The 15,747-nt window shown below is 31.5% G+C and overlaps 2 protein-coding genes across 2 annotated transcripts; both read left to right on the top strand.

Moving 5' to 3' along the window:
- Positions 1–263: 263 nt before the first annotated feature.
- Positions 264–1,108, top strand: LOC131608076 (disease resistance response protein 206-like). The gene has a single exon (XM_058880015.1). The coding sequence runs from the start codon at positions 293–295 to the stop codon at positions 845–847; it is 555 nt and encodes a 184-aa protein (XP_058735998.1). The 5' UTR covers positions 264–292; the 3' UTR covers positions 848–1,108.
- Positions 1,109–7,792: 6,684 nt separating this feature from the next.
- On the top strand, positions 7,793–8,595 carry LOC131608075 (disease resistance response protein 206-like). Its single transcript, XM_058880014.1, has one exon. It carries the CDS (start codon positions 7,859–7,861, stop codon positions 8,423–8,425), a length of 567 nt encoding a protein of 188 aa, XP_058735997.1. The 5' UTR covers positions 7,793–7,858; the 3' UTR covers positions 8,426–8,595.
- The last annotated feature ends 7,152 nt before the right edge of the window (positions 8,596–15,747 follow it).

The raw sequence follows: 15,747 nt of genomic DNA, 5'->3' as shown, positions 1-15,747 counted from the left end.
TTAATTTATATGTACTGACAGTGTAAAATTATTTTACACTGTCATTCAATATAAAATAGATAAAGTGTCTTGTCATTAAAGGAATTTCTAAATTAAAATGTATTTTATTCTGATACAAGTGTAAAATTATTTTACACTGTCAGTGTATGAACCTTTTTCTCTTAAATTTTTTCTTACAACAATTATTTTCATGAAATTAAATTGTTTTTCAACCCTTATAAAATGGCACTAGCCACCATATGCTAAACTAAGTCCAACTTGTTCCTCTCATATAGCTTATTAAGAAACAAAAATGGGTACCAAAGTTACAACACTCTTTGTTTTTGCAATGTTCTTTGCTCTATGTTCAGCTATTCCTACCAAGAAAAAGCAATACACACCATGCAAAACCATGATCCTTTACTTTCATGACATAATTTACAATGGAAATAATGCAGCAAATGCAACATCAGCAATAGTAGCAGCTCCACAGGGTGCTAACTTAACAAAACTGGCACCTCAATTCCGGTTTGGTGACATAGTTGTTTTCGATGACCCTATCACTTTGGATAACAATCTTCATTCAACACCAGTTGGAAGAGCACAAGGGTTTTACTTATATGATACCAAAAACACATACACTGCTTGGCTTGGTTTCACATTTTCTCTTAATAGCACCTATCATGAAGGAACCATTACTTTTGCTGGAGCTGATCCAATTCTGAAGACAACTAGAGATATATCTGTGACTGGTGGCACTGGAGATTTCTTTATGCATAGAGGAATTGCTACTCTTATGACTGATGCTTTTGAAGATGATGTTTATTTTCGACTTCGGGTTGAAATTAAGTTCTTTGAGTGTTGGTAATTTTAGATTACATCTATGAAAAAGAAAATATATTATAAGTTATGTTCTTTTGAGTGTTGGTTCTTTGTCTTAATCTGAGGTTGTTTTGTTTGTCAGTTTTTAAGTGAGGTTGTTTGACATTCTGTTTTGATTCAGGTTGTTAGACTAGTTCATATTTGCATTGTATTTTGATTTTGGTGTTTTTATGATATTAAGTTGAATATTGTGAACTTATTCTCAAGGTCATCCTTTTTTTTTTATTAGCAATTAACAATGTTGTGTTTGTGTGTTCATCAATGTATTCTACTAATTTAAATGAATGAATGTTGTTATTTATTAATTTTTTTTATTAATGTCGACTTTAATTGCTTTTGAAATTCAATTCTAAAATAAAAAGTACAACTTTTATCTTTAAATTTCTATCATTAAATTAGATTCGAATTTAAAGACAAAATAAACTCTATCACTTAGGAATTAAATATATCAAAATAAAAAAATACTCCATTCATCTCATAATAGGTGTCCTCTTTGAGATTTTCACATTTTAAAAAAAAATGATTAATTAGGTTGATTTCAATGATAAAATGAGTCTCATTTACTAAAATAACCTTATTAATAATAGGTAGTGGAGTACTTAAATGAGTTAAAATATAATAAATAAGGATAAGTTAGTGGAAAGAAATAATAAATATCACACTGATATTCTAAATGGACAAATAATTTGAGACAAATAAAAATAGAAAAAAGGACACCTATTGTGAGACGGAGAGAGTACATCTTTTTAATTCACTTTTTCCGCTTTCGAAATTCAAACCGAATATCCAACTGTGGAGACGAAGATTCGAAATCGGATCATTCCAGTTACTCCCCTTTAAAGTTGAAATTTTAGTCATTATTTGACAAAAAACTCTAAGTCAAATATATGTGAAAGGGAAGAGGCTAGTGATTGCAACCCAAGTCCACTTTCTATTATTTCATTCTCTTTACTATTTTTTATAAGGTTTTTTTATCCACTTTCTATTATTTCGTTCTCTTTATTATTTTTTATAAGTTTACGCTTTGGATCCTTTTTTTTTATGATGAGGCATAAGATTTTTTTTTATTATCCATCTCATTTTGTAAATAAATTATTAATAAATATTTTTCTTATAAATAATTTAATAATTAATAATTTAAATTAACTCTTTTTATAATATTTAATAATTAATATTTAAGACAAGACCATATTTCTAAATCTCAAGCTTTAGACAATAATGTGGATGTATATATACCCTCAAAGTAAATATAATCCAAACAACGTGGGACTAAATGTTTTGCATTTTCTTATGTACTTATCAGCATCCGCCATTCTGATTGCTTAGTTCATTGCTTCACAAGCATCATCAATGTTCCATGGATTCACATTCATCTTATCCCTCACACGTTTACATCTTGACTCTTCAAAGCATGAAGCATGTAGTGAAACAAAGACCATAAATAATGCTTACAAAAATAATGCTAGAATTTATTATGATGCTCCGAAGATAAAAAAATCACCCACTACAAAAGGAAGTCAAATTTTGAGATAAATGTCACAAAATAGGATTTGAGTAGAAATGATTTAACCTCATTTATGTATAAAATGATGGATTAATTATTTGTTCAGTCCATTAGTATATTAGTAGTAATTTAATTTTCAATTATTAATTTTTAAAAAATATTTCAATATTTAATTTTTTTCAACTACTTACATAATTATTTTGTGCATTATTATTACCTAATTAGCAATTTAATCTTACCTTTTTTAAAGAGAATAAAAGTATATTTAATTATAATAGTTAACATTATTTACTTAACTATTTTATATTTCATCGCAAAAATATCTTTAATTATTAATTAATCCCATTTTTTTATGTATGTTTTTAATTGATAAAATAAAAGAAATTTCAAGTTTCTCCAATAAAAAATGATACAGATTCATTTGTTATATAATTCTTTATAACACCTCCACTAATTTTTTAATGACATAATATTAAATAATGAAAAGAAAAAAAAAACAAAAGATCGTAAATAATATAAAAATATTCCAAACTTCAAAAAAAGAAAGGCCCAACGGCAACACAATAGCATTGAGCAATCAAAAAGACAAAAACAAAATTCGAAGATCCACAAACCACATAACACCAGTGCAAGGCATGAGAAACATCATGGTATTATGAACAAAATAAAAATGCTCCACAATTCAGAATATGAAATCGTTTGTCCCTTTAGGATTTCAGTTTTGATGTTTGTCCTATTTATTATCTTTTGTCATTTATCATTTTATTATTTGACTCTCCTCTAAGTTAGATCGTTGTGCATATTTTAGAATTGAATGTAATTTATTAAGTCGTGTTTTGCATTAAATTATGCTTGCATTGTTAGAATAATATAATGTAAGTGTGAGTAAGTGGAAAAATAGTCTCACATTGAATAGAAATGTGGTGAATTGAGCATTTATAAGTAGGAGAACTCACTCATCTGTCACCTTAAGATTTTAGGTGGACAAGTGGTGTGTCTCTTACAAAGATGCCTAGTTCTACACTATGTATCAATGCTCTCTAGTAAAAAAATCTCCCCCCCAACAAATGGTATCATGAGCCTTTGGTTCGAGAAATGGATCAGCTTACTCATATCGAAATACCCTAGAAGAGGTGTGTCGCTGAAATCAAAATACCCAATAAGAGGTGTATCAAAATGACCAAGAAGAGGTGTCAACGGTGGTACAAGTGTGAGGGGGGCATTTTGTGGACTCACACTTGAGAATGAGTGTTAGAATAATAATGCAAGTGTGAGTAAGTAGGAAAATAGTATCACATTGGATAGGAATGTGGTGACTTGAGCGTTTATAAGTGGGAGAAACCACTCACCTATCACCTTAAGATATTAGGTGAATAAGTGGTGTGTCTCTCACAAAGGTGTCTAATCATACATTATATATCAATGCTCCCTAGTGAAAAATTTCCGCAACAAATGGTATCATAAGCCTTTGGTTCAAGAAAAGGGCCGACTCATTTGTATCAAAATTCTCGGGAAGTGGTGTCCTGTTGCATGGCATACAAGTGTGATCAGGAAGTGGTGTCCTGTTGAAAGGTGTCAACGGCGATACAAGTGTGGAGGAGCATTGTGGACTCACACTTGAGGAGGAGTGTTAGAATAATAGTGCAAGTGTGAGTAAGTGGGAAAATAGTCACACATTGGATAGGAATGTGGTGACTTGAGCATTTATAAGTGGGAGAACCCACTCACCTGTCACCTTAAGATTTTAGGTGGATAAGTGGTGTGACTCTCATAAAGATGCCTAGTCCTACACTATGTATTAATGGTCCCTAGTGAAAAACTCCCCCATTTTAAAATTGAGTGTAATTCATTAAGTCGTATTTTGCATGAAATTGTGCTTGCATGTATTAAATCAAACCCTTAGATAAAAGCAAATGCAAAGTGGTTCAATTTAAAACAGTTGGGTCAAGAAACGCATATATGAAGGACTCCTATCATACTAGTTGTAGATTCAATGAAACACTTTATTTTTCTTAAAATAACCACTTTTTGAAGTGTGAATTGAATCAAGGTTTTGCATTATTAAAAAAAAAATCATGAGCAAGCTTGATTTGAATCAAGCTAAAGGATTATTCAAATCAATAATTCATCTTAAATTTTGTATGTTTATTCTATCAACTTGATTTGAGTCACAAGATTCTTTGACTCGAATCACTGACTTGAAATACTGATTTGAATTAAATAGTCAAAAATTGAGTTTTAAGTTCTTGATTCAAATCATTTTCTCATTCGACTCGAATCATACTCACTGCTCTTGACTTCATTAAAAGGGTACTTTTACTCATTTTTAATGCTCTATCTCAAGCTCATATATAGATCACTTGTGTCATTTTTCCAAATAGATGATCATAACATCAGAACTTTGAAAGTTGTTCAAAATTGAGTTTTAACGTTCAAAGTATTCTTTTCATAATTTTTTATTGCATTTGAATTATAGGGGTGCTCAAAACCAAACCAACCCAATAGAAAACCGCAAACCTAACCAAACCAAACCGAAACCGCAAAAAACCGCATTTGGTTCGAATTAGTTTGGGTCATTTTTTAACAAAACCGCATGGTTCGGTTCGGTTTGCGGTTTGTATTTTGTAAACCGAATCAAACCGCATTATGTTACAACCTAAAATTTACTTAACTCACATCCAACCCAAACTTAAACCTATTATACATTAGCCTTATGATTACGAACAATTTTCTCATTCTTACAAATATAATTTCAGTCCTGATCTTCTCAAATCTCTAATAACATTATCGCACCTTCTTTGCCACATACATCTTCTCTCTTCTTCTATAGTCTCTGTACTCTCTTATATTCTTTCTTTTTCAACTTCTCATTTTTATATAAATGTTCTGTATTTCAATTTCATTTTTATCGCACATCTTCTTATTTAATCTCTCAACACTTTTTTTTCTTTTTCACCTTCACTAATCTTTCGTCTCTTCAATTTTTTGTTTCATTATAATAATTTTTATATTATTTTATGCTATTATTTTATGTTTAATATTCTACTTTTGTCTAATTTAATTTTTACATATTAAATGGAAAATTATTGTCAAAATATGACGAGTTTTGTTGTTATTTGATAGTGTATGAATGTCTAAATACAAAATTATATTGTCATCTATATGTGTATGTATGACTCAATAAAATATTTGTAAAAAACCGAACCAACCGAGCCGAAGCAAACCGCATTAGTTTGGTTTGGTTCGGATTTTTTTTAAAAGCCAACCGAGCCAAACCAAACCGCACTATTTTTTCTCTTGCGGTTCGGATGATTTTTTTCGTCAAAACCGCCCAAACCGCACCGCGAGCACCCCTATTGAATTCATCTTCAACCTTTAGCCAGACTACCATGATTTAGTTTCTTCTCAATTCTTAGAGAGTGTGAGATTATTGCAGATCAATATTTGGAGTTTTTGTTCCTTCAAATAGGTTGAGAGCTCAGATAAAAGACCGATATGAGTGAGTGGAGATCGCTGCGGAACTGATGCTTAAAGCGGATCTTGGATTTGAGTATTAGCACAATCAAAACTGAGTGAATGACTTGGAAATTTCAGATGTGTGGGTTGTGTACAACATGAGAAAAAAAGACTCAGATTGAAGTTGTTAATTTTATTTTTTAACTTAAGTAATCTGAAGACTACGAAATTTAAATGGCTTGCCATAGGAGACTGGATTAGGCGCAAAGTGAAGACGAAAGCGTTAAATCAGTATAAATCCATGTATCTTATTTTCTTTCCTTATCTCCTTTTAATTTTCTATATATGTTGCATGTTTAGGTTTTACCGATTTCTTAGGAATCACATGTTGTTAGGCTTTAATTTTTTTATAGTGATTTGTTGTAGGAGCTTATGTCTAGTATTTATTAAGTCATCTAGTTCATCTTTCTTGTGAATAAATTATAATACTTTATTGAATCATTAATTAATAAAAATTCGATTTAAACACCTAATTCAAATTGAATTTGTATTAATTAAGTTATTGATTGGCTAAGACTGGCATTATTCATATTTCATATTTCATGCTATTGTTTAAATATCATGTATCTTGTGATATCAATCCAATACATACACTACTAAATTTGCTCAATTTTTTGAAAAGCTCTAATTATGAGATTTAAAAAAAAAAATTAAATCGACTTTTAAGATAAGATTTATTCAATTCCTTCTAAATATTTTTCATCCATATTCCCCAACATAAGTCATTTGTGAATGCATTTGTTTTTAGCCCATCAAATTAGAAGAAAAAAACATTCATTTTCAGAAATATCCAAAAACATTAACTTAAAAAGTCGTCACTCTTAATAATGTTTGTTATTCAAAAGTCACTCATTATTATTTTATTTAGAAAATTGAGACGTAGAGATGAATCATATGTTTGCTGTAGAACACACTTAGTCAGGTGCGTCCAATTTGTTGGCGAGTCGTAGAGATAAAGCTATAAACTAAAATAAGCTATTTTGCAATGTAATTCCATTCTTGGATTATCATCATTGCCATACCTTTAAAGACAAGCTTACCTCTAACATAAAAAATATATATATTATCTCTAAAAATAAATTTTTTCCAAAAGTTATTGATTTATAAATTATCAACGTGAGCTGAACTCTGGACCAACAACACCTTTAACTCAACTAATAAGTTCCAGTTAAGCTACCCCACCCACCAGTTAAAAATAATTACACATAAAGAAAATACAGTTAAAACTCAAAAACATTTTAATGAAATGTTAAATGTCTTTTACTGCCTAACTAAAAAGTTTTGAATTTGAATTTAAATCTGAACAAGTATTAGTGTTAAATTTTTGAAGGGATTTGTTCCGTTAGAAAACATGTTCGATGAAATATGAAGATGAGATTTTGAATTAGTAAAACAAGTTTTCAATTCGCGAAAAGAGATTGACTTGAATGGTTAATACGTTAACGATCAGGTTAATTAGAAAATAAGAAGTAAAAGTGAAAATGCATTTTTATATCTAAAATGAAGGACTTTTACATACTAAAAGTAGTTGAAACTGTTTGTGTGTGATGCAACGTACCATTAGATTGGATTCGACGATGGTTGAAGCGTTGAAGGGCAAAATCGTCTACGCTTCTTGTTATAACGAAGGTATATCAACTCTGTTTGCCTTTTGCTCGAAATGTGCTCTTAGATTATATTTTATGAGCCTTGCAGATAATTTAAAACAAAATTAGTCTTTTCGAAATGTGCTCTTAGATTATATTTTATGAGCATTGCAGATAATTTAAAACAAAATTAGTATTTTCAATTGCTCTCCAAAGATAGTAAGCTTATACTAAAAAAGAAAAAAAAGACAACCTAATAACATTTAATTTATTGCAAAACCCTTAATGGATTTGGTGTACACCACTTATAAGTACCAACTTCATGAACCCAACACCTTCCACACAATTCCATCAAACCACCAACTAGTAATCATTCAAAAAAAACCAACCAATGAAGCTCATTTCATCTCTCATCTTCTTCCTCCTAATCTCCATACCACATTCCTCTCCCACTCCAACCAAACCAAGAAAAAGACTCCAAATCCACAAACCATGCAAAACACTAACATTCTACTTCCACGACATCATTTTCAACGGCCACAACTCCAAAAACGCCACGTCAGCAATCGTAGGAACACCACCATGGGGCAACACAACAACCTTAGCAAACCAAAACCACTTTGGTGACTTGGTTGTCTTCGATGACCCAATCACATTGGACAACAATCTACACTCTCACCCTATTGGTCGTGCTCAAGGATTTTACATTTACGATAAAAAGGAAATTTTCACTTCATGGCTTGCTTTTTCTTTTGTCTTTAACTCTACTCATCATAAGGGTACCATAAATTTTGCTGGTGCTGACCCTTTGATGAATAAGACTAGGGACATTTCGGTCATTGGTGGGACTGGGGATTTTTTCATGACTAGGGGTGTGGCTACTCTTTCCACTGATGCTTTTGAAGGTGAAGTTTATTTTAGGCTTCGAGTGGAAATTAATTTGTATGAATGTTGGTAGTTAATTAGCTACATCAATATTTGATTTTTTTTTTTGTTGTTCGTTGGTATTTTTTGTTGTTTCTTTTTTATTTTCTGATGCAAAATTGTATAATGATTCGGATTAACATAATGTGTGAAGTTTGTTTTATGAGATTAATTAATTTCTTGGATATTTTTTATGTCATGTCATTCTTGTTAATGAAAATTTGGAATTTGGTTCACGTAATTGTAAATTGAAATTTCCCTATGTTTTGAAAGTTGACATCAAAAAGTCTTTTGATATCCTAGATTGGAGCTTTCTCCTTAAAGTTATAAAATCTTTTGGATTTACTCACAAGTTCTAATTCGGATATCTATTATCCTTCACTCCTCCAAACGGTCTAAAGTTCTAATTTGTATACTAGAAGATTTTGCAAAAAAGTTCTGGTAGTCAATTTTTTATTTTGTCTACTGGAAGACTTTGCAAAAAAGTTCCGGTAGTCAGTTTTAACTTTTATTTTACATACCGGAAGACTTTGCCAAAGAATTCCGGAATGAAAAATGATTTTGCAAGAAAAGTGAAAATTCTGATGAATTAACTATTTTTTTCATACCAGAACACTTTCAAAAATTGTTCCGGTATGATAATTTCTTTATCAGCACACTTTCAAAAAAATGTTCCGGTTTGTATGCGTATGGGTACAATTTTCTGATTTTTTTTATAAATAGTAAAAAGTAAAATGATAAAATTGTTAGAAATATGGAAAGGTAAAATTGGTATTTTTAAAAATTGTAGGGGATATAATGCTAATTGTTGGGGTACAAAGTAAACTTTTCCTCTTTCAGTCAATGATAAAGCTGTTGGTTTCTTCAATTATTTTAGAAATGTTAGACAATGATGGAAATAGCACAGCTAGTTACATTTGAGATTCATGGGATGCCACCAGCGAGACCAAGGCGACACCTCACCCAGCGAGCCTCTAGTAAGACTAAGGCGACACCTCACCCAAACGAGGACCAGGCGAGGAAAAACAAAAACTTTTCAAAGAGAAAAATACTCATTCTGGCCAGGAGAGCTCAAGCGAGCCCTCTCGCCCACCGAAGTTTTAGCAAGCATCAGGCGAAGCAAAATATAAATTTTCTAGAATGAAACTTCTTCTTTCTCGGCCGACGAGGCTGGGCGATTTAGGGGATAAGCTGGCAGAAACTTCTTGATGAAGAAATTTGGCTCGCCACGCAAGGCTGCTGCTCGCCAAGCGAGATTACCAGGACAAAAAAACTACAAAAAAGGAACCAATTAGAACCAGAAAGGGAGATACGTAATTACAGCCATTAGAATATAGATGGACAGAAAGTAAAAGTGAACTTTGAAGACTACAAGCTAGATATGCATCAATTTCTGCAAAACTATTGTTGATGCTCATTCATCTTTATTCCTCTATTTTGTATCAAACTACCATGATAATGAGTAGCTAATTTTTCTCTCTTGTTGGGATTGAATCTAATTCATCGTAACCGTATGTACGTTTATTGATCACATCATTATATATAATCTATTTATTAATGATTATCGATTTTTATCTTTGTTTTACCTTTTAACATCATAAATTAGAATTGTTATTGAGAAACATGGTTCAAATCTTGATCTAAGATAACAATCTGCTAAACTCTAAATTCTAGACATAGATTTAAGTTTAAGCATTCACATCAAGTGTCAAATCTTAATGCTACTTGATTGTTTAATAGATTCATAAATCGTTGATTAAATAATCTGATCAAAACTTACTTTGGTTTCAGAGTGCTTGCATTACCTTTCAGAACTGGCCATATTTGACCCACTTCACAAATACGTGAACAATTCATTACCTGGAAGATCAAATATATCCTTTATGGAAACGATCTTTAATGTTCAACCACCAACTCAAACGTCAAAATGGCAAACTGAGTAGAAACTACAATCTCAAAGAAAGATTTACAACATCCTCTTCACCAGCCTCCATCAGCAACTGAAACAATCTTCGTCCCGACACCAAGGCCGATTTTGGGCATGTGCAACCTGACCCGTTGCACAGGGCCTAAAAAAATAGGGCCTCCCAATTGGGCCAATTATATGTTATATATTATAAATAATTAAATATCTATAAACAATTGTTAACCTTCATTACATATTTTCGGTTGCGGCCCAACGACAGAGTCTTTTCTTTTACCATTAATTTGTTGTGGGTTCGAGTCTTGATGATCTACTTTTAGTGTCATTATTTTTAAAAAAATATGGCAACAAACCATGTGACCATTTAATATTAATATTTTACAAAAAGGAATGTGCCAAAATGTCACGCACTAACAAAATTTTCACTATAATTTTTATACGATCACTATAAATTTATGACGGGCCTTCAAATTAAACTGTACTCCTACTCTTAATTTTTACTTAATGTAAATATATGTTACATCCATACTACGAATCTTTTTTAATTTTTTATTTATTTATAAAATTTAGATAATATTTATATATTTTAATTAAATATTTAAAGGTTTATCATAGTACTAACTTATTTATTATTAAATTTTTATAATAAAATACAGTCCATTATTCTCTTTGGCTTAATTTATTGCTTTTTCAATAGAAAAAATATTGTTAAAAAAAGCAATAAATAAATTAATAGATTAATTAATAAAAAAATTATGTTTAATTTTTTTAACAATTTGATTTGAGTTAGTCAAGCATAATTTGATTTTTGTATTACTATATAAATTATATAATTTTAATGAAATTTTGAAGCCTAGAAAAACAATTGTTTTTGAATTTTTTGTGTTTTGTTACTAAAAATATGCTTTTAAAATTTGCACGGTCTCTGAATTGTTGGAGGCGGCCCTATCCGACACTAAATGACGAACCTCTATTTTCAATTGAGGAAAACTTGGTTGAACACCAAATAACATATAGTAAATGATATTATTAACATTTTATATAAAATATTTATAACAATGAGATTTAAGAATACTTAAATGAAATAGTAAGAGTTTCTTTTGACTTAACCAAAAATCTAAAATTCAAGGATTAAAATTCTTGAAAAAAATTAACATTTGTTTTATACTTCAAAAAATTATTACCTGATGTGTGGAACCTCTTCCACAAAATGTCTTAAAATGTGTTTGGTTATTGGTCAAATGGCAGGGGACCACCAAAAAATCACATAATTGTTTACGAGGACTAAATAGCTAGGTTTTTTGTAAAATGGTACTAAAAAGTTTTAAAAAAAAACAAATAAAATAGATCAAAACGGTATTTAAGCTTATTAATTTTATAAAAATAAATAAATGATATAGAATATGATAGAAAGCATTCCATCATACTAGTATTTAAGCTCATTTTTCATTCCAGTCAATTTAAGATGTATTCAATGGAATAAAATACATTAATAACGCGATCCCAATTTTATCCTCCAAATTTTACTTTCATTAACTATATTAGTACTTTTGAAATAAAGGATAAAAATAAAATAAAAAATTAAAATATTTCATGTTTCGTTCTATCAAATAAAATAGAATGTAGTTTATGTTTCATTCTATTTATTTATGCTCTATTATATTTTGTTCTATTTCATTCCACTATATTATATTTTTATATTTTGTTTCGCTCTATCTTATTTCCAGTATATTATATTTCGTTTCGCTCCACCTTATTAGTTTTAGAGTATGTTTGGATGAGGCAATTAAGAATTTTCAAGAAATTTAAAATTCTAAGCAATTCAAATAATTCAATTGAAATTCATTCAATTTTAAATTCTTTTGTTTGGATGAAGTATTAAAATGATTCATTGTTAATTTTTTTTGTCATTTTCATCAATTTTAAAACTTTTGGGGTCAAATTTGAAATATAAAAAATAGGAACTAATTTGCAATTTTTGAAAATTTTAAGGGACCATTTTGTAAATTTGGAAAATTATTAAAGACTTATTTGTAATTTTATGAAAAATTTTGGGTTTATAATTTTAATAAAATATTGGACCATTTTGCAAATTTAGAAAAATTAATAATAAACCATTTAATACTCAAGTTATGAAGCAATTTCAAATTCTTTACTTTTTGGTGTCATTTGAAATTCTTTAAATTTAACTTGATTAAAATACTTCATAAATTTACATTATTTTAACAATTCTTCATATTTTTCATCCAAACAATGGATTTTGGTCAAATCATTTTCAATTCCCTCAAAAAATTACTTTCCCTTATTAAAATGCTCCATCCAAACACACTCTTAAGGTATTCAAACAAATCCCAAAAGTTCATATCTTTTTAATTTAGGTTGAACAACCTCATATTCTCTCACCATATCAATTTAGAAGTTTTAACACGTAGCCTCTGTTAGAAAATGTGTTTCAATAGAAAGAACCGAGGCTGGAATCGTGAACGGAATCACTTTCCTTAAAGTATTTCAAGCACTCCCGAAATGTCTTAGAGTTTTTATGCAGGAATACCCAGGATAATTCAGCCTTATCGAGTTTGCGCAAGACCGGCGAAAACTCGAATGCAGCGAAGAACGATCTGGAATTATTCAGAGGATTTTCGGAATTTGTGATGTGATTTTCTGAATGCGGAATCATCTTTATATAGGCCACGAAAATGTTAGTTTCAAAGGTTGCGACCCTTAATGAAACAATATATTTTCAAAAGTTATGACTGTTGCACATAGACAGATTCATGCACCATTTGCATGGTTTCAATTCTGCATGGTTTCGTGAACAGTTGCCTCCTTTCCGATTCAAAATTCAAATCACGTACACTGAGCAAAATATAGCACCCGGCCGAAGGCCGGCCGTCGCCCGTCGGAGCCGCCTCATTAACGCCGCGAATAGCCCGATCGCTCCGATGCGACGTGCCTAAGTGCTCAAGTGCCGTCTACAAGCCGCCACTAGCGCCTCTACGCCCACGCCCCCGGACCCGGACCCGGAGTCGGAGTCGGAGCCGGAGCCGGTGTCGCCGGTGGCGACACCGGCGAGTGGTTGTAGGATTGGGACAAGTGGCAATAATGCTTGGGACCACCACATTTGTCAATGTGGCACTTTATCCTCTTTTGTCCTTTTGTTGAGTTAATGTCATTAATTCTTTTATAAGGACTTTGAAAATGAGTGAATCTTTCAATGTGGGACTTTGTTGCATGCATTTATTAGCATTTACTCATTTTCACCATTTGTCATTTTAGAACACACTTGTAATCATTATACCATTAATAATTACAACAATCCCCCACTTGTTCTAATAATGAAAATTCCAATTCCAGAATATAGAAGATAAAAGTGTTAATGCAGTTAGGTATCTTTCGATTTGAACTTAACCTTAGTAAAGACAACGCAAAGTCTAATCGGAACGTTAGGTAGCTATGCTTTGAACCATTATCCCATGTGATCAGACCGGCATTGCTATACACACACTTTTAAGGTTTTCTTCGCCTACATATCTCGCCTAGCACTATTTATGGCCATGTGCTTTTCCTGTTTTCATGAATTTTTCATGAGAGAAACTCCAACTCTCACTTTGAGACGGCACCATCTCGAAATTCACATAGGTGAAGTTTTATCTCTATATCCTCGATATAGTACTTCATTAAGAGTTTCCTTAAAACTCAACCCTCAATTATGTAATAGTCAACATTATCACGAAATGTTGCACCAACTTCCAAATCAACGACTTGTTGTTACCCATTGAATCTTAGGTTAAGATGTATTAACTTCAGATTGGGTTGCTATCATTGTCGGAACCCTTATTCAAGGAGCTTTAATCCCATACCTTTCGAGGTAGACTTTACTAAATCTCTGGCCAGTGGTTTAGTAAAAGGATCAGCCAAATTGTAGCTTGTTTGTATATATGTCAGTGAAATGATCCCATCCTTTATCATTTTTCTCACGAGAGAATGTCTAAGACCTATGTGTCTAGACTTTCCATTATATACTTCACTGAAAGCTCTAGCCAGGGTGGCTTGACTATCACAATGTATCAACACCTTTGAAACATTTTCTTTAGCTAATGGAACCTCTAATAAGAGATCCCTCAACCATTCTGCTTCTTGCCCAGCAGATGCAAGAGCCACAAACTCTGATTCCATGGTTGAGAGAGTAATGCATGTTTGTTTCTTGCTCTTCCAAGAAATCGCACCTCCAGCTAATGTGAATATCCACCCAGTTGTAGATTTATAATCTCCAACACTTGATATCCAACTTGCGTCGGTATATCCTTCTAGTATGGCAGGAAACTTACCATAATGAAGGCCAAGGTTTTTAGTTTTTGACAAATATCCAAAAATCCTTGTTATTGCCTTCCAATGTTCATCATTTGGATTGCTAGTAAATCTACTCATTTTACTAACAGCAAATGCTATGTCTGGTCTAGTACATTGCATTAAGTACATTAGACATCCAATTGCACTTGCATATTCCAATTGTGCCATGGATCTACCATTGTTCTTTTGAAGTTTGACACTAGGATCGAACGGAGTGTGTACTTCCCTGAAGTTAAGGTGTTTGAACTTTTCCAACATTTTTTCAATGTAATGTGTTTGATTAAGTTCATAACCCCCACTATTTCGTCTTACTTTGATCCCTAATATAGTGTCAACTAATCCAAGATCTTTCATCTTGAATGTGGAAGTTAGAAAACCTTTTGTTTCTAAGATTCCATTCATCTCATTGCTAATAATCAACATGTCATCAACATATAGACATAGAAAGATAATAGCATTTCCACACACCTTTGTGTACAAGCATTTGTCACAAGAATTTGGAATGAACCCATTTGAAAGTATGGCAGTGTCAAATTTTTGGTGCCATTGTTTAGGTGCCTGTTTTAAACCATATAAAGATTTGACAAGTTTACATACCTTTTGTTCATTTCCATGAAGTGTGTAGCCTTCTGGTTGCTCCATATAAATTTCCTCGTCGAGATCACCATTTAGGAATGTTGTTTTAACGTCCATTTGATGTACAATAAGGTTGTTCAAGGAGGCTAGTGCAAACAGAATTCTAATCGTCGTAGTTTTTGCTACTGGTGCATATGTATCAAAATAATCAATACCTTCCTTTTGTCTAAATCCTTTTGCAACTAATCTGGCCTTGTAGGTGTTTAATGTACCATCGCTGTGATACTTCTTCCTAAACACCCATTTGCATCCAATGGGTCTTGATCCCTTCGGAAGATCGACTAGTTCCCAAGTGTGATTTGACATAATTGAATCCATTTCATCTTGGATAGCATCCTTCCAAAAAGAAGCGTCTCTAGAAGTCATTGCTTCTTTATATGTTTTAGGATCATCTTCAATTTGAAGAATAATAGGAATTTTATGAACATCATTCTTATTATTTCCTT

This window comes from Vicia villosa, linkage group LG5, assembly GCF_029867415.1.
Source record: "Vicia villosa cultivar HV-30 ecotype Madison, WI linkage group LG5, Vvil1.0, whole genome shotgun sequence".
Taxonomy (NCBI): Eukaryota; Viridiplantae; Streptophyta; class Magnoliopsida; order Fabales; family Fabaceae; genus Vicia; species Vicia villosa.
Note: the sequence above shows the minus strand (reverse complement) of the source record. Positions and strands in the feature narration are given on the sequence as shown.